The sequence below is a fragment of the Myxine glutinosa genome, chromosome 6 (genome assembly GCF_964187855.1).
Source record: "Myxine glutinosa chromosome 6, kmMyxGlut1.1, whole genome shotgun sequence".
Taxonomy (NCBI): Eukaryota; Metazoa; Chordata; class Myxini; order Myxiniformes; family Myxinidae; genus Myxine; species Myxine glutinosa.
In genome coordinates this window covers 82,919,909-82,947,272 of record NC_136266.1, presented here as the reverse complement: position 1 = coordinate 82,947,272, position 27,364 = coordinate 82,919,909, and the positions used below count along the sequence as shown (strand labels likewise).

Sequence of the window (27,364 nt, the reverse complement as noted above, 5' to 3'; positions counted from 1 at the left end):
CAGCATGTGAAAGTTGTTGAATTTTATTACTCCAGTGGGAAATCAATAATTAAAACTCAAAGAAAATTACGCGGTCATTTTAATGTTCGAGAACAACCATCAGAAAACACGATTTGGAACTTGATTGCTCGTTTTAAATCAAACGTGTCTGGTCATGACTCAGCCCGCAGTGGAAGACCAAAAACAAGTCGTACTCCAGAAAACATTGACCGTGTTAGGGAGTGTTATCGAAAACCCAAAAGCATCAACTAGTAAACGTGCAACTCAGCTAGGAATGGCAAGACCATCATTGAGAAGGATAATGAAGAAATATTTGTTTTCTGTTTCCTTACAATATTCAAATGGTGCACAAAATGTCACCAAGATCCAGCAAATCGACTAACATTTGCAGCCAAATTGCAGCAACTCGTAAGGGACGATCCTGATTTTTCCATGGAAATTGCAGCGATTGATCAAGTTTTGTCCTCTGTAATGGATCACGTTTGGGGAAAGAGCAAGGCTTTGCGAAGAAGCCAATGGGGGCCATTTGCAGGACATTATTTTTCACAATTAATCTAAAAGAAACAAATTCCATGAATTAAACTACCATTTACAATTGATTTCATTAATTTTTATTTAAAAAAAAAAAAAAACCTTGACTTTTGGCCCACCCTGTATATGATTTGGGCTCATTTTGATGTATTTACTCCTTTGCCTTTTCACCAGGTCAAATTTGTACCATTCGTACGTGTACATTTTATCAGCTGTCTGTGACCTTGTAGCTGAATAACAATTGTAATTCTGTTCTGGTTAAGTTGAGATGCATCCATAAATAGTATTGCACATCTGGCAAACAAGGCAGATGGGCATCTGTGAAACTGGTGAGACTTGATTGGATGGCTGAAAAATTAATTATGAATTTGCTTTTAATCGGGTGGAAGGCTCACACGAAGTTGTCACACGTGCAGACAGACAGACATCAGGCAAAACAGGACTGACTTTTAATGTGGCACAAAACTGTCGTTTACTTTGAGGTGGTGGGGTGAGAAATAACTTCACGGAACACTCCGGGTGCCGTTGACACCATCTTTTGCCGTTGCTTTGCTCTTCACTGCCAGTTGTGCATCTTAGGGAGAACTCTTCTTTTGCTTCCCTCTCCTTGGGGTTCATCCATGTTCAACCCTTTGTGCTGAGTATCATGCAAGGAAGCAGCATGTACCATTTGCCAGGTTGAGAATTCAACCGCTGTCCAATCAGATTCACGGTGGATGCACTCGTCACAATGTCAGTCTTTTGTATGTACAATTGCAGAATAATTAAGTTTGCTTTGCACCCCAATTTATTAACGTCAATTCAAAACGTATTTGTAAAAATGAAAGGTGGCATAAAAGAGTTGTGGCAGAGGTGAAGATGTCCCCTGTCCATGTGATTTTCCCGTAGTGGCGAGTAAGTCCGAGGAGGGCAATGCCAGCTCACACAGCTGATGGCACAGGCCCCATATCCTCAACATGAGCCATTTTGCTTCAGTAGTACAAGTTTCAGGTCGACTCCAATAATGACACTTGCATCTTGTAAGCACTAGTTTTTGTTGGTGAACTTGGAGCGGCATGTCTGCCAATTAACTCGATATTGGAGCCATCAACGTGGTCCGAGGTTGTGAGGTTCTGCCTAGAGGTGCAGCGTCAGGAGCGAGATCACAAGCACACATACCTGTGAGATACTGTTATTCCCATGCAATTGCTTGTTTTTGGATGTAAGTTTTAGGAACCGTTTCCTCTGAGGTTATTTCCTGTTTATTTGTTTTAGTTTTGAAATTGAATTGTTGAATTTAATCACGAACCTGTGTTTTATTGCAGTATTTACACCGACTGTTTTATGAATGTGGTTTCTTTCTTATCTCATTGCATTCATTTTGGATGTTAATGTGATATCCAAGTGGTTTCCAATGTGATATCCAATGTGCCTATAATTGTTTATGGGCATCTCAATAATCCATTTCTTTGTTTTTAATCCCACAGGCATTGACTGCGGCCGATCTCAACCTTGTGTTGTACCTTTGCACAACAACGGATCCGCAGCAGGTTTTCATCTCTGGCTCTTGTCTTTTGGAGCAGCCCGTTCTCTTGTCACTTATCCAGCAGCTTTCCACCGACTTGGGATTGCACACGCAGATTAAACTACGGTGAGCCTGAACAAAGCACTTTGTTCTGATGTTCGAGGCAACGTGTGATGGGTAGTATTTGACATTGCCGTGGTAAATTTAATTTGTTTTTGCAATTGTTGTGAATATGCACAATGGATGGTTTTGCAGGTTTCTAGAGGAAGCGGTCATGGCTTTGGACAGATCTCATCCATTAACCCGTGAGCACTCTCCAGGTGTTCTGGTTTCTCTGCAGCAGAAGATCTATGCTTTTATGCAAGCACAGCCGCAAGGCATGTACGCACGTACAGCACGTCTTCTTTTGATGGCTGTGCAGTCTCTGACCAGGTCTTGTTGAAGCTGATTTGTGGTTTGAGGGGAGGGAGGTTATCCAATCTTCTGTAAAGGGGGTACTGTAAAGTGTTTTTTTTTTTTTGATGTTGCAAATTGCTTGCCCTTTGTTGTTGAAAAACAAAATCTTTTCATACCAAATGTGGTTTTTATTTACAACTTGCTGGTTTTACGTTGAAAAAATGTTGCGATGGCTGAAGCACATTCGGGTGAGAGCCACATTTGTTTGAGGAGTTGGCATTCTGCTTCATTGGTTTTGTGCAATGTTTCTCGTTTGAGTTGGTGAAGTAGTTGTCTGGACAGGTGTAGTGCCTGGAGAGAAAGAAAGAGAGCAATAAAGCAATAGCTTAACAAATGCAGTTAACCGATCAGGGGTGTGGGGGGCTCTTTTTTTATCAATACTTTGCTCACCTTGTTTGGGAGAGTGGCATAGTTTTGGAGGCGATGCCAAGCTTCACGCTCAAAAGTGTTTGTCGGGAAGACTTCTGTGACTAAATTGAGGTCGTAGGCTTCTCTTGCCGAGATCTTTTTGTTGAACAGTAATAACTCTGATGCCTAGGAAATAGGGGGGGAAATGCAACTGTCAATTTTTGGTTGTGTAATTCTAAAATTCGTTTCCTTGCAAAATAATGGAATTTATGCTTTGAGTATATTTTTCCTTGTTCTCATTTGTTGTTTCAATAGAATTGAGAAATTGTTTGGAACTTAGCTTAGTTTTTTGTGGATAATCAGTTGTTCTTTCCCTTTAATAATGTACTTGTTCTGATAACTTTTTTGGCTCTTATTTATGTTTGTATAGTTATTTTTTTCATTGCTAATGATACAGGAGACTCACTCCGTTTAATAAAGTTTTTATAAATTTCAGTTTCTCATATTTTGGTGGTCACGTTAGTGTGCACACATGCACACACACCTACGCCACCTGGCCTGGGTTCAAATTCTGACCCAGCTATAAGCTGTCATCCCGGTGTTTCACAGACGGTGATTCATCAATGTGTGTGCCGTCCCGTTAAAGATCCTAGGGTATCCTTCGCGAAGAGTAGGTGAGCTATACTGACCAAATTACAAATTCCTACCCTGACTTCCTGTGTCGGAGTGCCGACGCGTCCAGGATTCTAACCCCAGCCAAGGAAGTGCTTACGCAACACCAGTACAAGATCTGATGATATTAAGTTTTCATGAATCACAGTTTTGGAACATGTCTGGAATTAGTTTATCAAGGTTTTTTTTGGGGGGGGGGGGGGGAGGGGGGGGTTTGTATACAAGATCGAGGCTCGTGTAAGAGCTAACATTAATCACAAAAAGACAAACTGACACATAAAACATAAGATGAGAGGGAAGCACACAAGTACAACATTTGAGAGCAGGGACATCGGGAGATCTGTGGAAGGGAGAGGGCCTGGAGGGGGAGGAGGCACGGGAAGGGGGGGGGGGGGGGATTTATTGTTGAATTAATCTTGTTTAATCATAACTTTTGAGAATCTGTTTGAATTTGAGTTTGTACAAGCATACAAATGTTGATTTGTTTTGTGTATTGTTTGGTGGTCTTTGTCTTTAAGGATTAAGTTGTACCATTTTTCATTTGAAGGATTGGTGTCACTTTTTTGTGACTAATTGGTATTTTGGGATTTCTCTATCAGCTTTTCATCCATAGCTTTGTGTTGTCGGGAGTGGTAATTCCCCATCATATTTGTTCCTGCATTGCTGTGGCTGTACTTTGTGAACAACACACAAATGGCATCAAGGTGATTGAATTTAGCTTGGAGCGCCACATGTCCCACAGATCTGTTTTCTTTGTTCCTGTATTTCTCGCATTTAGTGGGGTGAACTCTGACACAGACCACGTCCCATGTGTGTAATAAATTGTTTTTGTGGAGTTGTCGCTCGGTAGTCAATTAGATTGGCTTATCTTGGTGGTAGAGCCCCATGTGCACAAGTTTGTATTTTTTGTAGAAATAATCTGCATTATTGTTGGGAAAGTTTGAGAGGTAGCTGCCTTTTTAAAATATAGATTATATTGAATTGCTACATGAATGAGGAGGCGATTTTATTTGTATTTTTATTTATTTTATGTTTAAAGGCTCCAGTCACGAAGTATATAGTCATCGAGGCCAGGCCTTAAATAAAATAACTGCATTGATAAATGTGAGGAAAGAGAAATAAAAGAGAGAATGTAAAGGTGAGGAGTGAAAATGACCCAAAAAAGTGTATGACGTTTGTTTGTAAGAAAGAGATTAACCCTTTGAGTACGGGTGACGTCCAGTGCCGCAACCCGCAAAAAAGTTGTGTACGGATGGCGTGGCGACACGTCATCGACTATACCTACAAATAGATCGTCAGTACGTGGTTGCATTCCCGTACCAAAATGCCAAATTAATCCCGTACGGGGGGTATTTTTATCAAAAACAAACCCGTACTCAAAGGGTTAAGGCTAGCCCTGTAGCTATAGTTTGAGCGAGACAAAGTAAGAAGACCAGCAATCCTGACACGGAGAGTGTAAGATGGTTCCAGGCACCACTTTAATGCTCCGAAATCTGAACGGAAGTACTACCCTGAGCGGTTGTTGGCAACAACCTACGACCTAAAAAACCAGTCCATCCAGATGGGTGTTTTTTTTAGAAGACACCATCTCCTTACTGGATGGCCGTTGGCTCAGTAAGGGGGCTCATCCACCCTTTAACATAAATAGTTTTTAGTCCTGCAGGGTGTCAGTCACCCTCCCTTCTGGAAAGCCAGTGAGGGTAGTCAGTGTAGTCGCACACTACCTGACCATGTGGCAGGTAGCACTGGGTTACATGTTATCAGTGGCAGTCAAGAAAGAGCTGTTAAGGTTAGGGTTGGCCTATTAATTAGCCCCCGTTGGACTTGGTCCGAAACGGGGGCTTATGGATTGCGTCTCGTCCGTCTGTGGGTTCGCAACTATATCTCGGATATGTATGGACCAATTTTGTTCATACTTGTCAGACAATACATGAGGGTATACATATGCACATCATTTTGTTTCATGATTCGATCAAAAATGGCCGAATGGTGGCCATTTTAGTCATATAAAACCCGATGTTGAACACGTTCTCAACCATTTCTGATGGTTGTTTCTCTCTCTGGTCACACACTCTCTGGTCACACACAGTCAGTCATGGCTGTTGTCTACCGCCTTCCCAAACCACACCCATCATTCCTGTCTGACTTCTCCTTTCTGACCCAGCTATGTTCCCTCTCCCCCTCAATCCTCCTCCTTGGTGATTTCAATATCCACATGGACTCCACTGACTCCACGCTAACCACTGACTTCACTGATTTACTCACCTGCTTTAACCTCACTCAACATGTCAACTTTCCTACCCATAACCATGGTCACATTTTGGACCTTGTCTGCTCTACTGGACTAATTTTGCACCATCTCTCTGGCTCTGACCTCACTCTCTCTGACCACCTAGCCATCACTCTGACCATCAACATCCCCACCCCAGCACCAAGGCATTATCGCACTATCAACTTCCGTAAGCTAAACGCTCTTTCACCTACCTCATTCTCATCGGCCCTCTCTGAAAAAATGTCCACTTCTCCCTTCGTTGACCTCCACACCCCTTCTGACCTCACTGACTACAACAACCACACTCTCTCCTCCTGCCTTGACCAACTTGCGCCTATAAAAACCAAAACAGTTTCTTTCACCCATTCTGCTCCCTGGTTTACCCCTGAACTCCGCCTGATGAAAACTCGTGCTCGCCAACTTGAAAGACTCCGCAATAAAACAGGTCTCACAGTTCACTCCCAGGCCTACAAGGACCACATACAACACTATAAAGATGCCCTCTCCCGCGCCCGCTCCGCCTACTACTCTCAAATTATCCACTCTGGCTCCGGAAACCCAAAAGCACTCTTCTCTACAATAAACAAACTCCTCAGCCCCCTGAACACCACCACCCAGTCATTCACAATAGACAACTGCATCTCCTTCCTTTCATTCTTCCAACGCAAAATTGAAAACATCTACAACAGCTTGACCACCGCCGCACCCGCTCCCCCTCAAACCACCTGCCCCCCCTTATCCTGCCATCCCCTGTCTCAATTCTCCCCAGTCTCCCCTACTGACCTCTCTGAACTCCTCATCGGAATGAAAACTGCCACCTGCACTCTTGACCCCATCCCCTCCAGTTTTGTCAAGGCCTCCCTTCCTGCTCTTTCTCCACTTATCATTGCAACAATAAACTCCTCCCTGTCTACAGGCATCGTCCCACCACCCCTCAAAATTGCTGCTGTTACCCCCATTCTGAAAAAACCTGGACTAAACCCTGACACCCTAAATAACTTCAGACCCATCTCCAACCTACCCTTTCTGTCAAAGGTTTTGGAACGCGCTGTAGCCACTCAACTCAAACATCACCTCTCTGCCAATAACCTGTATGAAACATTCCAATCCGGATTCCGCTCCAACCACAGTACTGAAACTGCTCTCCTCAAAATCACCAACGACCTTCTCCTCTCCTCTGACGCTGGCAACCTCAACATTCTCATCCTCCTCGACCTCAGCGCCGCCTTTGACACCATCGATCACACCATCCTCCTCACCCGACTTGAAACCACCTTTAACATTACCGGCACTGCCCTCTCTTGGATTAAATCATACCTCTCTGACAGACGTCAGTTCATCTCCATCAATAACTGCAAATCCCCCACTGCTCCCCTCCCCCAAGGTGTCCCCCAAGGTTCAGTTCTTGGCCCCCTCCTCTTCATCCTTTACCTGTCCCCCCTCGGTCACTTAATCCGCCGTCATGGTCTCCAATTCCACTGCTTCGCCGATGACATCCAGCTTTTCATCTCCACCAAGTCCATCTTCACCGCCACCCACTCTATCCTGACAAACTGCATTACTGAAATAAAATCCTGGCTTCAAATCAACTTCCTCAAACTTAACTGTGATAAATCTGAAATAATCATCATTGGCCCAAAAACGCTCACCAAGTCCACCCATAACTTTGCCCTCAACATCGACGGTTTCCCAGTATCCACCTCCCCTCACATCCGGAATCTTGGCATCATCTTTGACCAAACCCTCTCCTTCGACAAATACACTAAACAGATCACAAAGACAGCCTTCTTTCACCTGAAAAACATCGCCCGTCTCCGTCCATCCCTCTCCTCCGTGGCTGCAGAAACCCTCATCCACGCCTTCATCACTTCCCGTCTGGACTACTGCAATAGCCTCCTTTATGGTTCACCCTCAACAATCACCAATAAACTCCAATACATTCAGAACTCCGCTGCCCGTCTACTCACCCATTCCCGGGCCCGTGACCACATCACCCCGGTCCTTTACAAGCTTCACTGGCTCCCCATCTCCCAGAGAATCCAGTACAAAATCCTCCTCTTGACCTACAAAGCCCTCCATAACCTGGCCCCATCCTACCTGGCTGACCTTCTCTCCAGACACACTCCCACCCGCAACCTCCGCTCTGCTGGTACCAACCTCCTGACCCCCCCCCATCCGGACCAAATTTAGATCCTGGGGGGACAGGGCCTTCTCCATCGCTGCTCCCACCCTCTGGAACTCGCTACCTCACACCATCAGAGACTCCTCCTCACTCACCACATTCAAAACATCACTCAAGACCCACCTGTTCAACACTGCATTCAACATTTAACCCACAGCATCTAACCCCTGACTATCTCCTCTCCTTCTCCCTCCTTTGTGCTTTGAATATTTCCCTATTGATTCTTCTTTTTTTTTTTTGCAATTGTTTTTATGTTTTGCTATGCATTATGTTTTGCACTCTGTCAAAGCGTCTTTGGGCTTCCTGAAAAGCGCTATATAAAATAAATGCATTATTATTATTATTATTATTATTATTATTATTATTTCTAAGACATGCATTCACCAATCTTGTTCAAACTTGACACAGATAATGAATGATGGCTTACATATGCACATCATTTATTTTCGAGATAATATCCAAGATGGCCGACTGGCGGCCATTTTGTTACTTAAACGTTTCCCCAACCATTTATTGGCCATGCATAGACCAATTTTGTTCAAAATTGGCAAAGACAATAGATGTGTACATATGCAGAAGCTTTTGTTTTGCAATCCAACCTAATATGGCCGACTGGTGGCCTTTAACTCTGTGTACAGAAAAATTGTTACTCAATACGCTCTCGTAATCAATACAGTAATTTTAATGGGCCTTACCTCCAATAGTGTTAAAGACTACCCCTCTATTTATAATTATCTCAAGAATACAACTTTTTTTTTAAACGAAAGAAAAAAAACCCTAATTGGCTTCATCTATAGCTGCTTGCTAACCCCCACCATGTATATATTAACCATAGATCCTTCTCCAAGACTGTCATGTACACTATGCAAGTCCCTATTTTTACCGATCCCCAGCACCTTAAACTTTGTGATAAACAATATCAAGACTTTTCTGAAAGTCATCACTCCCCTCTCCCTCAACCTCCCTTTACTTCCAAACTTTGTTTGATCTACGGATTTGGAAAGCTGATTCTTCAACCCACTGTCAAATCATTCCTCCAAATACTGATCCCCGAAATATCTTAATATTTATAACCTCAGCCAGATATCCTTATACTCGGTCACTAAGCTATTCTACTAGCCCTCTGAAAATCAAACATTGCCTCGAAGTACTAAATTTGTTAAAAATGGCCTACCTTCAAAAACACAGATTTACTAGTTTAAATTGTTTCCTATCTCATTTGTGACTTCATTTGTGAGAAATGTTAAATGATAGGCCTGTTAGTTGTTTCCTTTTAAATAACGGTTAAGTATATGTGAGCCAATATCATTATCTGCTTCCTCCATATCATGGATGTGTGTTAAATAGAAAAGATCAAGCTCCAAGGCCAGATGTTTCTTTACTTCCTTCTTTCTTACCCATTTCTCATTGATGCATCTTAAGTTTAAAAACTGATTTGAAATACTTCAGTCCTTATGCTGTGTGATTCATGCACTTTAAAAAATGGCCGAACATCATTTACTAAGGAAAAGTTTATAATTGAAAATGCTGGAATTGCAAGTCGGTAGAGCCGACGTTTCGGCGAGAATCCACTCGCCTTGGTCACTGCAGATACCGGTTTATTTTCACTGGATAAATCATAACAACCGGCATCGATTAATCTACTACTCTGACAATCACACACAAAAACTTACCAAATGCAGACAAAGGTGATGAACAGTAAATTATTATATCTTCAGCACAATAACTACATTTCCCTGAAAGATATGAGACACAATCTGTGCATTCTGAAGGGTTACCTTTGGAATTCCCATGATTTTTGGGAAAGTATATGACGAACATCCCTCTGGACTTTGTCCAAGCTTCGTAAAAGGTGTGTGGAATGTTGCCTGTAAAAAGTCAACATAAATGAGCTCAGCCATGTTTCCTCAACACATTAAAAGCAAAACTTTGGGACAAATCTTTCACTTCCAGTTCGGGGATTTTTGCACATGCGGTTGAATCTGCAGCTTCAGCTTCCACCGCACAGCTAAGTTTTTCGAACTGGATCCGTTTTTTTTTTTTGTTATGTTCTATTTTCATTCCTGTGTTAGTGTTTGTCCAATTTTCCATACGAGCAACGGTACCCGCCCTATGGGTGGGGCTTCAATTGGGAAGCCCAAATGAAAAGGCAAAATATCAGAAATTGAAGGCTTTTTTAAAATTTTAAACGATTCATATAAACATCCGTTGAATCATATCACACGCAAATCATCAAAATCTAAACAGTACATGGCGCCCATTTTGAAAAAAAGATTGAATTCTGCAAAACAGAAGCGGCCGCCACACGTCTTTTTCAGTCCCACGTTTGTGTGAAGAGTGCGTGCCGAATCTAACACGGAAGCGGCCGCTGCACCTGTTTCTCAGTCGCTTTGCACACGCTGCTGTGTTACTTCGGAGCCGCACGTTTATATAGGAAAAGTTCATCAGGAGTCGATCTACTCTCTCCTGGTATGTAGAGTTTCAAAAAAAGCCACATCACTGTTCATATCGGTAAATATTATTCCATCGTGTTTGGAAAAACTGGAAAATTGGAAAAACAATATAGCCTATTTTACTCCCAGGGGTCCCAGGAATTACCCACCCAAAGGTGGTAACTGTTGCATATTAAAAATATAATTCTTTTTCATTAATCCCAGTTCACTTTTGGCAAAAGGACTAATTCTATGGATTTCTGCTTCATTTTTTTGTATAAAAGGTCGAGGCTTGTGGAATAGTTGGAACATAGAATGGATCAGTTGGAACAAAATTGCAGAGTAAGGTGCATTTACGCTTGATGTACATCATAAGTTAAAGGGCAAGGTCAAACGGTGGTATGAAAAAAAAACAAAAAAAAAACAAACTATGCAACACATTTAATTTATTATTGTTGCATATTAAAAACTATTTAATATGCAACAGTTAACCATCATAATTTGAGCATGTCCTTTTGAAGTTGTGTCATAGAATTACCAATGGATTTTTGGAAAACTCGTCAGTAGGAGAACACAGCACAATGCCAAATGCCAAAAACACAGCACTAGATATCTGTGATTACAAAACGATCACCAAGGGTAAGCTTTCCCCATGCCTGCGATGAAATGGCTATTTTTTTCAGATCCCTATAGGACCTTGTCCGTCAACATTTAGGGATCGACAAAATTAAGAAAATGCCCGCATCCACAATCTATCCATAAAACTAAACAGGAAATTCTGAGGAAAATTATTGAAGTTATTTATGACCACCAAGGTTCTTTTTTGATAAGGTCAATCCAAAAAAAATAGGTTAAGTACACTAATCAAATAGCAGGTGCACAACTTCAATGCAGGTGCACTATTATTATGCAAGAACATCTTGGAAAGCCAAGTGGTCTGAGGTTCCACATTGACAAAATTGAGTGATGACAAAAAAGCATTCTTTGACTGCCATTAACTTTGACCATGAACTCAGAGGGTTACGATGTCAATTAAGCGTAAATGCGCCTTAGCCAAGGGCTCTGGACTATCTCGAGGGAAATTTTACATTCATACATATATATATTGTTGCGGATATGGGATTTACATCCATTCATATCCGCTTGGAAATATTCCCCCATTTCCTCAATACTTCCCAACTCTCCCCAATCCCCCATTCCCTAGTCCCATTTTCTGTAAACAACACTCTGTAGACCCGACCTCCCCCTATTTCCCCCATTAAATGTCGTGCCCAGGTTCACCGCATCTCATGCAAGACAACTATAGGACATCTTGCTAGTTATTCTTAGTCTATGTCAGTTAAGGACTCGTTTCCATTAATTCTGACCCTTCGTTGCACCAGAATGTGATTGTATGGCACCGTTAGGAAGTTTAGGACCTCCCAATACCTCCCCGCAGCTCTTCCTCACGGTTCAGCAACAACAACAGCAACGGCAGCGGCGGGCGCGGGAAGTGCGCGTCCTCACTCCGGCTTGGTTGGTAGGGGGTGTTGGGAGGGCACCAGGCCTTCCCAACGAGCCGCCATCGAACATGTGCTCGACGGGGTTACCAAATAGGGGCTCCCTGTCAGCTCCTCGTCAAGGGCGGAGCCCGGTAACCCCCGCACCCAATGGAAGCGGCGGACCGGCCCCAGTGGGGCGGAGCCAACCAGCCGAGGGCGTGTCACTCCCCGCTGAGCATGCGCAGGAAGAGGGAGGTGACGTCAGATGCGCGCTGAGCTTGGAGCAAGCAAGACCACCTCCGAGCGCTGTGAGGCCTCCCCGCATCTTCTGGACTGGACCGTGCTTTATCCTGTCCCCGAGCCAAGGTGCACCTTGTGCCATCGAACTACCTGTCCCTCCCTGCCATCAATCCCTGTGTAAGTCAGCCTTGTTCCGTTTGTCTGTGGTCTGTCCGGGAATAGATAAGATTGTATTTAAGTGCCCATCTCTTCTGTGTCTTTTACCTCACTCTGCCGTGTAATCTACCCCCTCTTCTCCACCACTGTAATTATACCCTCCTCCGGAGGTCTTGAGAACTGTACCCCTTGCGTCGTTTCCTCTTTCCCGGTCGTCGTGTCCTTTCCATCATTGATTTGGCATAGCGCGATTTGGTCAACGTCTGGGTGAATCGGGTGAGTTGGGGAAGAATCGGGGGAACTGTTAGGTCGCGGCAATACCACCGCTCGGTAAATAACATCTTAACCGCGTCCGTAACAATATATATATATACATGCGCCTTACTCTCGGTGTCTAGAGCATTAAGTGAGGGGAATTTCGTTCTGTTTGGACAAACCTTAGTCAAGTTATGGTGAAAAATGTTATTTTCGAAAATTAAATTTATCTTGAAAATTAGATCAAGGTCAGAAAATTGTCCACCCCATATCCCTTTTATTCCCACTGACATAAAATTTAATTCCGAAAGTCCCAGACCGCTCCGAAATGCAGCTCAAATTGGCAGAAAAAAAACCAAAACCTAAATCGTGGTTTATCACTCACTCCTTGGGGTGCTAATTGAAGAAACAAACCCGGTAACATATTAAGCCTCCCCCTATATAATAGGAGGCTTATATAATTAAATTGAGCATTGTCAATTGTGGAAATTATGCTGACATACAAAGTACTACATTTGAATAATCTCCAAACAACCCTTTGCACAACTTTTAAAATGCAGCATGGTGATGTCTCTTTTACTCACACTGTCTGCAGCGTAGACCAGGTCAAACAGTCCCAGTATTGTAACGGATATACCAACAGCTGGCCCATTAATCATACCAACCAGTGGCTTTGGAAAGTCGATAAAAGTCGCAACAAACTTTCTATAACAGACACACAACACAGAAATCAAGAAGACGATCAAATACTCGGATCTCAAAATTTAAATGGAAATATCCTGGAAGCTGAATAACACTGAACCTGTACCAGTGATTGAAGCAAGGGGAAGGATAAAGAAGAACCTTAAGAATAACTTTAAAACCACAGAGGAGATAGTACAACAAACGAACTGTAGTTGGAAGCTGTCCAGGGCACGTTGACAATCCCGAAAATAACCCTCGGAACAAAACTTTGAGAACAAGAAAACTTCAACTTGGTGCACGAAGCAAGATCCCTTACCACAACAGAGATGGATACTTCAAGACCAGGGAGGACTCGGTTTTGTCTTCTGAAACCCAAATATGGAGAACACACACACACACACGAAGGAAATTCTCACTTTAACAGTAGAGAAGATTCTTGTGCAACTGTCTCCATGTGATCCAGTGGGATATTGAAATTTTCCAAGTCATTTCCACTGCAATAATAATCACCTGTACCTGGTATGATAAACCACAGAAGAATATTAACAAGTACAAGACAGCCACATATTAAATACATGATTCAATTAAATAAATGAACAGGGTTACAACTAAATAATTGACATATGTGGGGAAATTACATGCCCAGACCAGGAATCGACCCCAGGTCCTCTGGTGAACCATACATCTGAGCAACCGTACTGGTTCACCAGATGACCTGGGTTCGATTCCTGGTCTGGGCATGTAATTTTCCCCACATATGTCAATTAATTATATATATATATATATATATATATATATATATATATATATATAAAATGTTTGTGTGGGATGGGGCAGTAAATGCTGTAGTTGTATAACTTCTCATTTTGTGTTAAAGGTTCAAGGTAAGCAAGGAGAGAGTGAATGTAAAACATTCCCCGTGTAGGAGATAGGAAGTTGTGCTTGGAGTGAGCACGGTTAAAAGTGTGTTGTCTGTTCTCCATGAATCCAAGCCATGCAAGGCAGAACATATCGGATCATGGTTTATTAAACGATGGTGGGTGTGGAAACGGTCAGCAAATCGATATTTGCTTTTACAAAACCAATTGTAATCGATCAATTTAATGTAAAAAAAATAAAATAAACCAGCAGCTGACCTGTGAAAACAACAAGAGTAGAGTCGTCATCTTTTGCCTCTCCCAGTGCTCTCATGATGTCATGGTACATCTGGTATATTAAAAAAAAGTTTTCTTTTTATGGTGACAGTTAAGTTATGGATGGATGTGCAAATACAAATGAAAATCCATTTATGATCTTTAATCAGATTTGGTGTTGGCTTAGCGGTTAGGGTGCTGGCTTAGGATCCTCGGATCCTGGGTTCGAATCCCGGTCGATCGCTGAATTAACACCAGGGGGGTTGATTCAGCCTGTCATCCTTCCAAGGTTGGGAAATTGAGTACCAGATTGCTGGGATGAATGATCCCGGTGTGTACCCCGGTTTAGAATAGGTACACTGTATCCCTGCGCATCGTAAGAGGTGACCAAGGGTTGGCGTCAGGAAGGGCATCCGGCCATAAAACATTGCCTCAAACAGGGAACCATGATTGTCATGGGGCCCGCACAGCTAACCCCCGCTCTGGCGGGGAAAATGGCCTTAAAACGATCATTCATTCATTTCATTCAATCAGATTGATAAAATGTACCATCATCACATGAGAATACGTTCCGTCGTGAAGATCAAACCTGCACGTTAATGGCATTTTTCCTGCTGGGCCGGTTCAGACGAATCGTCGTCATGTTGTTTTGTTTCGTCAGCACCAGAGTCTCGTAATCCGTTTCTTGAACGTGTAATTCTGGACTTGGAACAGTTTCAGTTTCTGTCGCATTCAATTTGTCAACCATCTTGATATACTGTTCTTGTGCATCATCCTGCGAAAACACGAACCTGGAGTTTGGAAACTTACTGCAACTTCGCTTTTTTACGACCTCATGTGAAAGCTGTGGTTAAAGGTGAATATGGAAGATGAAAATCTATACCTGTGTCAAGTCACCAAGTTGATTCCATGCCTCCCATTTCACTTTGTTCACAAAGTTGAATGCACTTGGTTTGGGAGTGGTGCAGTGACCTTCTGTGGACTGAAACATGACCAAACAGAAAACTCCTTCTTTGCTGAAGACAAGTTTAGTGACTGCTGTTTTCATTAATTGATTTTAAATGGTGCAAAACAAAACCAACTGAATCATTATATATTTTTGAAGAGAAGAGCAGTGTGAAGGTTGTGAGTCGAGTTTGCCATTAAATTACAAATGGCACCAAATTATGTCCATGCAAGATGAACAAAATGTGGATAATTCCACAAATGAGGATTGTCTTTTTTTTACATCATACATTCAAAGGAAATTTCTTTAATCCATGTGATTCTTTCAGCATTTTTAGAATGCCCTTGTATTTTTGCACTTTGTTTTTTATGAATAAGTCTTTATGGTACATTGATTTTTGGGCTGGCAAGATTGCCTCGGCCCGAACGTTGCGTGCCTACTCATCTGAGCTGCCGAGCCTGCATTGGAATGTTGACCCAACTATAAACTGTCACCCTGGTACTTCGCAGACAAAGCAAGCCATCAATACATGTGGAGCAAGATAACAAGAAGACCATCAATTCTTAATTGTATGAAGCAATATCAGATAATATTTGAATGCAGCCAGACCTGTTTGAAAAGGGCATAGATTCTCAACTTCTCTTCATTTGTTGGTTCTTTCGTGAGACGTAAGAGCTGTGACTTTGCTTTCTCAAAGTCTGCTTTTGTCGCCATCAGTCGTGGGAAGACAGCATCGAGCTTAACTCTGTAAACACAGAAAAATGAACTACGTACTTACAGAATCAAAAATAAAGTTATAAAGAGATAGCATTTTTAAAGTTAATGATTTACCAGAAAAGGTACCGGAAAAGGACATAAGGGCATTTTACCAGAAAGGACATAAGGGTGAAAGGTGCGAAGAGAGCTCGGCGGGTGAAGTACCAATCGAGAATGAAGGTGTGGAGGTTGAAAGAGGCGACAGTAAGGGAGGCATTAAAAGAGAGGCTGAGTGTGCTAGAGGATGATGTGGTTGAGCTTGAAAGTGGTTGGAAGTCAATGAAAGATAATCTGTTGGGAGCCGTTGGTGAGGTATGTGGATGGACAAAATAGTCTAGTAGGAAGACTAGGTCCCCCTGCACCCCCCGGAGATATACTTCTAATCAGTGTTTCTAGATTGGAAACAATGTGTAGAAAATGACTAGCTATGGCCCCAAGCTGAAAAAATGTCCCACATACCATTTTTATGCAAATTACTGCTGCCATTATCAAAAAAACGATTTTTGACATATCTCAGCCAATATTGCAGATAATTGAAAAATGAAGGTGTCTAGACCCATGTTTTGAAGGGCATAGATCATGATAGAACTATTCATAACATGATTACATGTGTCTATGGTATACTAGTATGCTAATTAGTGCTTTATTTACAAAATAATCACAGTTTTACGAAATAATAGACTCATATTAAGGTCCGTCTACACAGACGTTAACACAAAGTTTTATTTTTCTAAATATTACAACTGTCAAAATAGTCCTAGCACTCAATGAGTCCTAGCTTTCCAGATTTGTCAGGTGGACTTCCAGCCAAGTCAGATATCTGTAAAGTACAGAGAGGGAAATACTGTAGACATTTATTGGAATAGCTCCTCTCATAATACATGAACCCAAGTATCAATTAAAATCTACTCAGTGATGGTTATACATTTTACCATGTATGCTACACAAACCTGGAGTAGTTGTGTCCGTCAAAGGCGAAGAAGATATCTGCCATCTCTCCGTTACACTTGTGAAACAGCTGGAGGTTGTTGGTCTTCACAGAGTGGAGGAGCATGAAGACAAGATGGCAGTGGGTAATGAACGACATCCAGAAGGCAGCTGTCTTCCCCAGGTGGCCCTTGCGCACCTTTTCCTCAAAGGCATGGTACTTTTTGATGAGGAGTAGAGTTGAGGGGTCTTTGAGGGCTTCATCGAGGTGCTCTCGGTTGCAAGACTGGGTCATTCTGAGAAGCACAGCAGGGTCAGAGATCATGATGTTCTCCTCCTCAGTGAATCTCTCCATCAACAGCCTCTCCATTGCCTCACACACTGTTTTGAGGCAAAAGAGGGACTTTGCGTAGGCCTTTCCACTGAGAACACCTTTGAGAGATCCACTTGTTACTAGTTGTGCCTCAAAGAGAATCTCTGCATATCCAGAACCACGCATCTTGTGTCCAGTGAGCATCCCGATGTAGTTCATGGATGTGTGGAAGGGTCCAATCGTTACTACATGACTAGCAAATTCATTTGGCCAGCGCCAGATGATGGGAAGGGCTTTCATGCAGACACCCAGATCAAATGTATTCAGGACCCATCTCTGACCCACCTCAGCAGTTGCTGCCTCGGAACGCTTCAGTAGCTCACGAACAACTGCGTTGTCTGTGATCGGTTGGTGGATAGGCGTGCAGTAGTCGACTGTTGATTTGCTGGGTGGGGGAGAACCAGTTGCAGAGGTGAAACCCCCTAGCCCAGGCACAGGCTGCAGGCCACAGCTTCCGATGTATCTGATGAAGAGCCAGATGTAGTACTCTTGCATCGTAGTGGCATAGACTGTGTCATTCTCTGCTGGCGGTGTGAATGATGAGCCTTCAGGGAACTTCGGGCCAACGCGAGTAAAGTGCAAGGGTGGGAGAGTTTTTGGTGTGTCGACCTTCAGGCTACGCTGTTGTGACCTATTGATGGTAGGTAGCATTCGGTCCTTGCTGCTCTCGAACCCGGGCTTGACCTCCTGCACCATGATTCCTCCAGCACTGTTTACAATGTTGCTGCCGTGCACACTGGTAGTGGTTTTATTCAAGTTGTCCCACTCACAGTGGAATACAAGGTTGCCCTCTCCTGTCACAATTTGTGGTGTACGATAAGTTGAGACTTCATCCAGGACCTTGGCGAGAGCAGTTTCCAACTCCAAGGCGAAATCATAGCTCTCAGAGTGTCCAAGCCTGTGTAGTATTGTGGTGAGCTGTTTGCTTCGGAACAGGTGCCTTACAGTCACACAGAGGAGAATGTGCTTTGGTAACTTCCATTTTCCATCTGACACTGCACGGCACAGATCTTGTCCAATGGAGAAGACCAGACGCTTCACCTTTTCTGTCTCGATGCCCTCCTTGCCAGTCATTAGCACGCTGAGAAAGCGGACAAGGTCTGGAGGTAGGATGTCTTCAGGATTGAGCTCCATGTCTTCAGCTGTTGGTGGCCATGGTTGGTCTTTACACTCTCTGAAAGCCTGTAGAATACCCTGGCGAAGTTGGAGGGCAACATTTTGGTTCTTGTTTGTGCTTCCGAGTGTGAATGCTCGTGCGAGAGCATTGGAAACTGTTATGTTTGAGCTGTGCACAAGCCAGAAAGAAATGACATCACATTTGTCATGATCAACCTTCGTGAAGTGGATATGCTCCTTGATTGGGTCATTCTGTAGGCGTTTCAGTAGTTTCTCTGACCGATAATTTGAGTTCTCATATCCATTCAGTTTCAGTTCCTCGACATAGAGCAAGCGCAAGGAAGAAAGCTGTAGAACTTTATTCTGCTGGATGACCTGGGTTTGAATGTGTTCCAGTACTGAGTTGAATGCCTTTTCATGGGCGGCTGACATGCAAGCCTGCTCCTTTGGTGCTTCGGCTCTGTGAATCGCACGCTCATAGTTGTAGAATGCTGTGCGGAAAGCTTTAAAACATGACGGATGGTGTTTGGCCTCACATGCAAAGAGGTCTTTGTTTTTCACCTTTCGATGGAGTCGATAGAGACCCATTTTCTCAGCCCGTGTTTCGATTTGCTCCCATGCATTTTCTTTGTTTTTAAAGGATGGGAAGGTTGTAGGCCTCTCAGTATTGCGATGAGCATCTTTGGTCTCAACTTTCTCACAAAATATACACTCTGGCGGGAAGATGGGTTCAGCAGAACCTCCTGGTTTACGAGGAGAGTGATGCCATGATGAGGTTGATGGCCCTGGTTCTGTATCATCTCCCAGACGATGAAAGTGGCGGACAAAGTGCTTATAACACTTGCTGTGATATCCTACTCTTTCTAGGTCATCAGGAAGAGTTGCCGGGATCTGATCACATACTGATTGCATACGACATGGGGAGTCATGCGGTTGGTTGAGACGTCTATCCCGGATCTTTTGAAGCAGTTGCAGTTTTTCTGAAGCAGATCCTTTAATTTTACGGAGGGGCGTGAAATCCCCATGATCAGACATGGATGGTACATGAAGGATGCATGTAGGAGGAGAGCTTTGGGCTGCAGGTTCTACACTCCGTTTTCTTTTGGGCATGCTTGCTGTCGATGTCTACCATCACTGTTAAATGACAAATAAGAAATCACGAATGATGTTAAAAGTGCCTGTGAAAGGAGGCTCTGAGTTTTCAGTGAGGTAACAGAGGTTCTGAGTCATGTTCTACACTAGGGTACTTTTTAGCTGACTAAACCATGTTTAGTGGCATCAAAAGTGCTAATAGCTAAAACATCTAAATTCTTCCACACTAACGTTAGCTATCTAGGCCAATGAAACATTGTGCTAAGTTACTGTAGCTAGCTCAGCTGTCGTGCCTCTTTCTGGTTCAATTCATATACAGAAGTCAACAGATATGTCTCATGTTTGGCATTAACAAAAGTTTAAGTTACACCGACATTAGGAACATACTGTACATAGATGAGGCTAGCTTTAACGTTAGCTAACATGGTGCTAGCTGGCTCAGCTGTTATTCTGCCTGTTTATGATTTCATGCAGAAACTGAAGTCAAGAGTGTGAGTAACATTATAGTTAGCATCTTACCTGGCTAGATTGGAGGATGAATACCAAGAACAACACACAGATGGAATGGAAGACTGAACTTTCAACTGAGGTATTCAATAACATCAACGTTACCAATTGATACGAGCGCGCGACATTACCAATTGATACGAGCGCGCGAGCGCGCATGTTACATGGATGGAAATGTAAAATGGCAGCTATAGCAGCACTAATTTGGATCTCTAGTCTGTCATTTCTGCACTGTGATTGGATAACATAAAAAAATATGTTTGGGAGTTAACAGCAGGAGTTGGTAGATTTTACGTGGGCTGGGTGAGAAACCTTTAAATAAGCAAGTGAAAATCTCTCGCAATACAAAGTCAATGGTGGGAAGAAAAGTTGAGTGGTACCAATGTTACTGCCAATGTCCCGCCCCTATGCAAGACTCAGGAGCATCTTGTTGACATTTAACCTTGAAAATACCTGGGTTTAGACCCCTTATGTACCATGTTAAGTTATCTGCAGTATTAACGTATCCTTATCATTTGTAAAACTGATTATTTTGTAATTACAGCATTAATATGCATACTAGTATACCATAGACACATGTAATCATGTTATGAATAGTTCTATCATGATCTATGCCCTTCAAAACATGGGTCTAGACACCTTCATTTTTCAATTATCTGCAATATTGGCTGAGATATGTCAAAAATCGTTTTTTTGATAATGGCAGCAGTAATTTGCATAAAAATGGTATGTGGGACATTTTTTCAGCTTGGGGCCATAGCTAGTCATTTTCTACACATTTTTTCCAATCTAGAAACACTGATTAGAAGTATATCTCCGGGGGGTGCAGGGGGACCTAGTCTTCCTACTAGACTAAAAGGACCACCGAGGCACTGGGAAACATGGTGGTGGGATGATGAAGTTGGAAAGAAGATTGACGGGAAGAGGAAGAAGTTCAAGGAGTGGCAGAAGGCGAAGGGTACGGGGGCAGAAAAGGCAGAGCATGAAAGTTATAAGGCAGCCAAGACGGCTGCAAAGAAAGAGGTAGCAAAGGCGCAGGAGGCATGCAAGAAAATGTTGGGAGAACGCTTGGATTTGGAAAAGGGTCAGAGAGCGGTATTCAGGATTGCAAAGCAGAGAGCGAAAGTGAGGTGTGATGTGATGGGGGTGAGTTGCTTGAAGGATGAAGTGGGATAAATCGCTGTGGACCCAGATGGAATTAAAGGAAGATAGGACTGGCAGATAATATAACTGAGAAGGAAATTGAGGAAGCGATAAAAGCAATGAAGTGAAGAAAAGCGGGAGGGCCGACGGGAGAATGACAGAGATCTGTAATCTGGTGGTGAAAGAAGGCCGCATTCCAGTGGATTGGGAACCGAGTACCCTCGTCCCTCTATACAAGCGGGAAAGGTGACCCTCTGGAGTGTGGCTCGTATCGAGCGATAAAGTTATTGGAGCATGGAATGAAGGTATTGGAAAGGGTGTTGGAGAGGAGGATAAGGAAGAAAGTGAAGATCGACGAAATGCAGTTTTGATTCATGCCAGGAAGAGGAACGAAAGACGTGCTCTTTATTGTGAGGCAGTTGCAGGAGAAGTACATGGAGAAGAGGAAGAAGTTGTTTCTTGGGTTTGTTGATCTGGAGAAAGCATTCGATAGGGTTCCACGCGAAGTAGTGACATGGGCATTGAGGAAGTTAGGAGTGGAGGAATGGTTGATCAGAGTCGTGATGGCAATGTACGAGAGAGCGTACACAGCTGTAAGGACGAAGGACAGGAAAAGTGGTGAGTTTGAGGTGAAGGTGGGAGTGCATTAGGGGTTAGTACGAAGTCCACTACTATTTGTAGCTGTGATGGAGGTGCTGGCTCGGAACGTAAAGGAGGGTTTACCGTGGAAGTTGTTGAATGCAGATGATCTGGTGTTGATTGCGGAAAGTATGGATGGACTGAAGGAGAAGATGAACAAGTGGAAGGAATATATGGAGACAAAAGGTCTGAAGGTGAACATCAGAAAAACTAAGGTGATGGCAAGTGGTAAAGCATGTGGTGAGGTGGAAAGAACTGGGAAGTGGCTGTGTGCAGGAAGGGTGTCGGAGTGAACTCCATTCAATGGAGTATCTTACAACGCCCTCCCCTTGCCCAGCCCCGTTATACCCCACGCTCCCCTCCGCTCGCCCAGCCCCGTTGTACCGCCCTTCCCTCCCCTCGCCCAGCCCCGTTATACCCCGCCCTCCCCTCGCCCAGCCCCGTTGTACTCCGCGCTCTCCTTCCCTCGCCCAGCCCCGTTGTACCCCGTGCTCTCCTCCCCTCGCCCAGCGCCGTTGTACCCTCCCCTCGCCAGCCCCGTTGTATCCCGCCCTCCCCTCCCCTCCCCTCCCCTCCCCTCGCCCCGGGTACCCCGCCCTCCCCTCCCCTCGCCATGCCCTGTTGTACCCCGCCCTCTCCTCCCCTCCCCCAACCCCGTCATATCCCACCCCTCCCCTCGCCCAGCCGAGTTATACCCCGCCCCTCCCCTCGCCCAGCCCCGTTTTACCCTGCCCCGCCCCTCCCCCAACCCCGTTATGCTCCGCCCCTCCCCTCGCCCATCCCCGTTATACCCCGCCCCTCCCCCAGCCCCGTTATACCCCGGCCCTCCCCTCCCCTAGCCCCGTTATACCCCGCCCCTCCCCTCGCCCAGCCCCGTTATACCGCGCCCCACCCCTCTACTCTACTCTACTCTACTCTACTCGCCCAGCCCCGTTATACCCCACCCCACCCCTCTACTCTACTCTACTCTACTCTACTCTACTCTACTCTACTCGCCCAGCCCCGTTATACCCCGCCCCACCCCTCTCCTCTCCTCTAGTCGCCCAGCCCCGTTATACACCGCCCCACCCCTCTCCTCTGCTCTGCTCGCCCAGCCCCGTTATACCCCGCCCCGCCCCTCGCCCAGCCCCATTATACTCCGCCCCTCCCCTTGCCCAGCCCCGTTATACCCCACCCTGCCCCGCCCCTCTCCTCTCCCATCCCTGTTATACCCCGCCCTGCCCCTCTCCCAGCCCCGTTATACCCCACCCACCCCTCCTCCTCTCCTCTCCTCTCCTCTCCTCTCCTCTCCTCTCCTCTCGCCCAGCCCCGTTATGACCCGCCCTTCCCTCCCCTCGCCCAGCCCCGTTATGACCCGCCCTTCCCTCCCCTCACCCCGTCCTTCCCTCCCCTCGCCCAGCCCCGTTATGACCCGCCCTTCCCTCCCCTCGCCCAGCCCCGTTATGACCCGCCCTTCCCTCCCCTCGCCCAGCCCCGTTATGACCCGCCCTTCCCTCCCCTCGCCCAGCCCCGTTATGACCCGCCCTTCCCTCCCCTCGCCCAGCCCCGTTATGACCCGCCCTTCCCTCCCCTCGCCCAGCCCCGTTATGACCCGCCCTTCCCTCCCCTCCCCTCGCCCAGCCCCGTTATGACCGGCCCTTCCCTCCCCTCGCCCAGCCCCGTTATGACCGGCCCTTCCCTCCCCTCGCCCAGCCCCGTTATGACCCGCCCTTCCCTCCCCTCGCCCAGCCCCGTTATGACCCGCCCTTCCCTCCCCTCGCCCAGCCCCGTTATGACCCGCCCTTCCCTCCCCTCGCCCCGTTATGACCGCCCTTCCCTCCCCTCCCCTCGCCTCGCCCAGCCCCGTTATGACCCGCCCTCCCCTCCCCTCCCCTCCCCTCGCCCAGCCCCGTTATGACCCGCCCTTCCCTCCCCTCGCCCAGCCCCGTTATGACCCGCCCTTCCCTCCCCTCGCCCAGCCCCGTTATGACCCGCCCTTCCCTCCCCTCTCCCAGCCCCGTTATGACCCGCCCTTCCCTCCCCTCTCCCAGCCCCGTTATGACCTGCCCTTCCCTCCCCTCGCCCAGCCCCGTTATGACCCGCCCTTCCCTCCCTTCGCCCAGCCCCGTTATGACCGGCCCTTCCCTCCCCTCGCCCAGCCCCGTTATGGCCCGCCCTTCCCTCCCCTCGCCCAGCCCCGTTATGGCCCGCCCTTCCCTCCCCTCGCCCAGCCCCGTTATGACCCGCCCTTCCCTCCCCTCGCCCAGCCCCGTTATGGCCCGCCCTTCCCTCCCCTCGCCCAGCCCCGTTATGGCCCGCCCTTCCCTCCCCTCGCCCAGCCCCTCCCTCCCCTCGCCCAGCCCCGTTATGACCCGCCCTTCCCTCCCCTCGCCCAGCCCCGTTATGACCCGCCCTTCCCTCCCCTCGCCCAGCCCCGTTATGACCCGCCCTCCCCTCCCCCAGCCCCGTTATGACCCGCCCTCCCCTCCCCTCACCCAGCCCCGTTATGACCCGCCCTCCCCTCCCCTCACCCAGCCCCGTTATGACCCGCCCTCCCCTCCCCTCACCCAGCCTCGTTATACCCTGCCCCGCCCCTCTCTCGTCCAGCCCCGTTATACCCCGCCCAGCCCCTTTATACCCCGCCCTCCCCTCGCCCAGCCCCGTTATACCCCGCCCTCCCCTCGCCCAGCCCCGTTATACCCTGCCCCTCCCCTCGCCCAGCCCCGTTATACCCCGCCCCTCCCCTCGCCCAGCCCCGTTATACCCCGCCCCTCCCCTCGCCCAGCCCCGTTATACCCCGCCCCTCCCCTCCCCCAGCCCTGTTATACCCCGCCCCTCCCCTCCCCCAGCCCTGTTATACCCCGCCCTCCCCTCCCCCAGCCCTGTTATACCCCGCCCTCCCCTCCCCCAGCCCCGTTATACCCCGCGCCCAGCCCCGTTACGCCCCGCCCCTCCCCTCGCCCAGCTCCGTTACACCCCGCCCCTCCCCTAGCCCCGTTATACCCCTCCCCTCCCCAAGCCCAGCCCCGTTACACCCCGCCCCTCCCCCAGCCCCGTTATACCCCGCCCCTCCCCAAGCCCAGCCCCGTTATACCCCGCCCTCCCCTCGCCCAGCCCCGTTATACCTCGCCCAGCCCCGTTATACCCCGCCCTCCCCTCGCCCAGCCCCGTTATACCCCGCCCTCCCCTCGCCCAGCCCCGTTATACCCCGCCCCTCCCCCCCCCAGCCCCGTTATACCCCGCCCCTCCCCTCGCCCAGCCCCGTTATACCCCGCCCTCCCCTCGCCCAGCCCCGTTATCAGAATAGTTTGCGCTTAAACTGGAACGGAAACCAAAACAACGCAACTTCTTTAAAAGTTCACACTCCAGTGGACAAATGTAGACGCTTTCAACAGCAGCAAATCCGTTTTTTCCTTCAATCGTGTTGAATCATTAAAGTTTGTTGAGACGGAGCAATCTTGGAGCACAAAATGGGAAGAATTCATTGTTTCAACTGAGCCCGGAATTTCGGTCAATGATCAACACAAACCCGATAATCCTGACCCGTTCCAACCAAGACTTCAAAGTAACACCACATTATTATTTTTCATTCAATTTAATGTCAAGATGGGATGGAGAATGACGTCACGTTCCCAAATACACTCTCCGTGGAATATGATCCGAATACAAACTTTCCATAACGGAGGAAAGTAACTGGTTTCTTTACAAACATGACACGTACCTCGTATATTTGACGGATAACCAACAGAGGATGAGTTACCACGAAGGAATGTATGTAATTATATATGACCCAGTTAAGTCGAAAATTGCCTCACAGTAGAACACTGTGTGCGCAGGTAAAGGTGTGACGTCCACAAATTCACAAGAGAGCGATGAAGCTTTCCACCTCGCAAAGGAAATTACACCGAAAATAGAGTAAAACCAACATTCCTGGGAATACCGGCCCGGCTGCCCATTTATTTAACCTCATATTACTCACGTTAATATAAACCATGGTCACCAACCTGGAGAGTAGCATACGGGCAGCCATAGCGAAGGACCTTCAACTCATTCACTTTAACCTTGTTTCATTCGTTTGTATGCACATATAAATTGTTTGGAGGCGATTTATTCCACGCGCAACACCACGACGTTACAATTTCGCCCTCGATCCAATAAGTCCGCGTGAAAATAACACGTCCTGAACCGAGTACACCCATAATGAAGGCACCGTCGGATGCACTGCACCAACACATCTCGACGTGAATTGCTTGGCATGCGATAACTGCTTGATTCAAAGCGCTCAAGCAAGCATACTAACGGAACGGAGCGCCCGCTAACGCTTAACACGTAGGGGCGTTATCATCCTAACATACGCCATTTCTGTCTGTTTGTCTGATGAATTTTTCGTGAGCAATGGCCGACCAGAAGTAAAAATATTATAAACAACAAACATGTTTGATTACCTTTTTAAATCATTGATAATGCTGTTAAACACTAAAGTGAAATTAATTTGGAGGAATCCGCACATCAGTCTGTGCTAAGAATATTTAATATTATTTTATTATAATGGGTGGGAATATTTAAATTTTTATTTAATAAATATTTATATAAGATATTTAAATAAATCATAAGAATTCGACGAACACACCTGATCGTAGATCTACTGTAGTCTATCTAAGCTTACAACGGCTAATAACACCAGCACCACCCACACTTCCTACAGCTTCCGTGGAGCTCTCCCAAGGAGTTTTGTGATTTGCGATATTGTCCGCCGGCTCTCCACCCGACAACCTCACTGAAGTAAATTTTCCTTTCGGGAATTTAGAATGGTGAGGAACGGCCTGATCCTTTCGATGACCTGATCGAACAATAACTTGTTATAATTTTTTTTAATGTTGGAAGCTCCAGGCACGGACTGTAGTGCCCTCATCGAGGCCATGCCTTACATAAAAGAGAAGAAATGTGTACGACGAAAAGTGAATGATGTTTGTTTGCGAGAAAGAGAGATTAAAGCTAGGCCGGAGATATAGTTTGATTGCGACAAAAGGTTTGACCAGCAATCCTGACACGGACAGTGTAATATGGTTCCGGGTATCACTTTAACACTCCTAATTCAGAACGGTAGTACTTACCTTGGGCAGTTGCTGTCGGCAACCTACTACCCCAAAACAACTGCCATGCACAGTCTGATCCTTACAATGACATGATCAAACATGCGATGACATCATGCACGATCTGAGCCTTTCATTCACCTGATCGAACATGTTATGACAATGACATCATGCACGATGTGATCCTTTCATTCAACTGATCTAACATGCGATGACATCATGCACGATCTGATCCTTACAATGACATGATCTAACATGCGATGACATCATGCACGATCTGATCCTTACAATGACATGATCTAACATGCGATGACATCATGCACGATCTGATCCTTACAATGACATGATCTAACATGCGATGACATCATGCACGATGTGATCCTTTCATTCACCTGATCGAACATGTTATGACATCATGCACGATGTGATCCTTTCATTCACCTGATC

At 46.0% G+C, this 27,364-nt stretch overlaps 3 protein-coding genes across 10 annotated transcripts in view; 2 read left to right on the top strand and 1 right to left on the bottom strand.

Moving 5' to 3' along the window:
• The window catches only part of EDC4 (enhancer of mRNA decapping 4), a 143,622-nt gene extending 140,288 nt beyond the window's left edge, over positions 1-3,334 (top strand). For all 4 annotated transcript variants that reach the window (XM_068120489.2, XM_068120487.2, XM_068120488.2 and 1 more), the window contains 2 exons: positions 1,998-2,161; positions 2,291-3,334. In XM_068120489.2, coding sequence (XP_067976590.1) covers positions 1,998-2,161; positions 2,291-2,477 — 351 coding nt within the window. In that variant the 3' untranslated portion in view covers positions 2,478-3,334. The remainder of the gene's footprint in view (positions 1-1,997; positions 2,162-2,290) is intronic.
• On the bottom strand, positions 8-27,147 carry ECI2 (enoyl-CoA delta isomerase 2). 3 transcript variants are annotated; one of them, XM_068120500.2, is made up of 10 exons: positions 26,939-27,147; positions 15,902-16,037; positions 15,230-15,328; positions 14,936-15,121; positions 14,350-14,419; positions 13,630-13,729; positions 13,114-13,234; positions 9,744-9,833; positions 2,882-3,025; positions 8-2,782 (listed from the first exon to the last, which is right to left on the bottom strand). In XM_068120500.2, exons 2-10 carry the CDS (start codon positions 16,004-16,006, stop codon positions 2,624-2,626), a joined length of 1,074 nt encoding a protein of 357 aa, XP_067976601.1. In that variant the 5' UTR covers positions 16,007-16,037; positions 26,939-27,147; the 3' UTR covers positions 8-2,623. The 3 variants fall into 3 exon arrangements, with proteins under 3 accessions (XP_067976601.1, XP_067976599.1, XP_067976600.1); XM_068120498.2 differs by lacking the exon at positions 26,939-27,147 and adding an exon at positions 25,829-26,200; XM_068120499.2 differs by lacking the exon at positions 26,939-27,147 and adding an exon at positions 25,804-25,988.
• LOC137430027 (solute carrier family 2, facilitated glucose transporter member 1) overlaps positions 26,517-27,364 on the top strand; it is a 179,528-nt gene continuing 178,680 nt past the window's right edge. For 2 of the 3 annotated variants that reach the window (XM_078780070.1, XM_078780080.1), the window contains exon 1: positions 26,517-26,635. In XM_078780070.1, coding sequence (XP_078636196.1) covers positions 26,633-26,635 — 3 coding nt within the window. In that variant the 5' untranslated portion in view covers positions 26,517-26,632. The remainder of the gene's footprint in view (positions 26,636-27,364) is intronic. The other variant, XM_078780069.1, reaches the window with a different exon arrangement.

Coding starts and splice junctions, on each gene's coding strand:
- ECI2 (XM_068120498.2), bottom strand. CDS start 25,854: ATGGCTGCCCGTATGCTACTCTCCAG. Junction 3,026..9,743: donor AAATCATGGGAATTCCAAAG/GTAACCCTTCAG, acceptor CCTATTTCCTAG/GCATCAGAGTTATTACTGTT. Junction 2,783..2,881: donor ATGCCACTCTCCCAAACAAG/GTGAGCAAAGTA, acceptor CTTTCTCTCCAG/GCACTACACCTGTCCAGACA.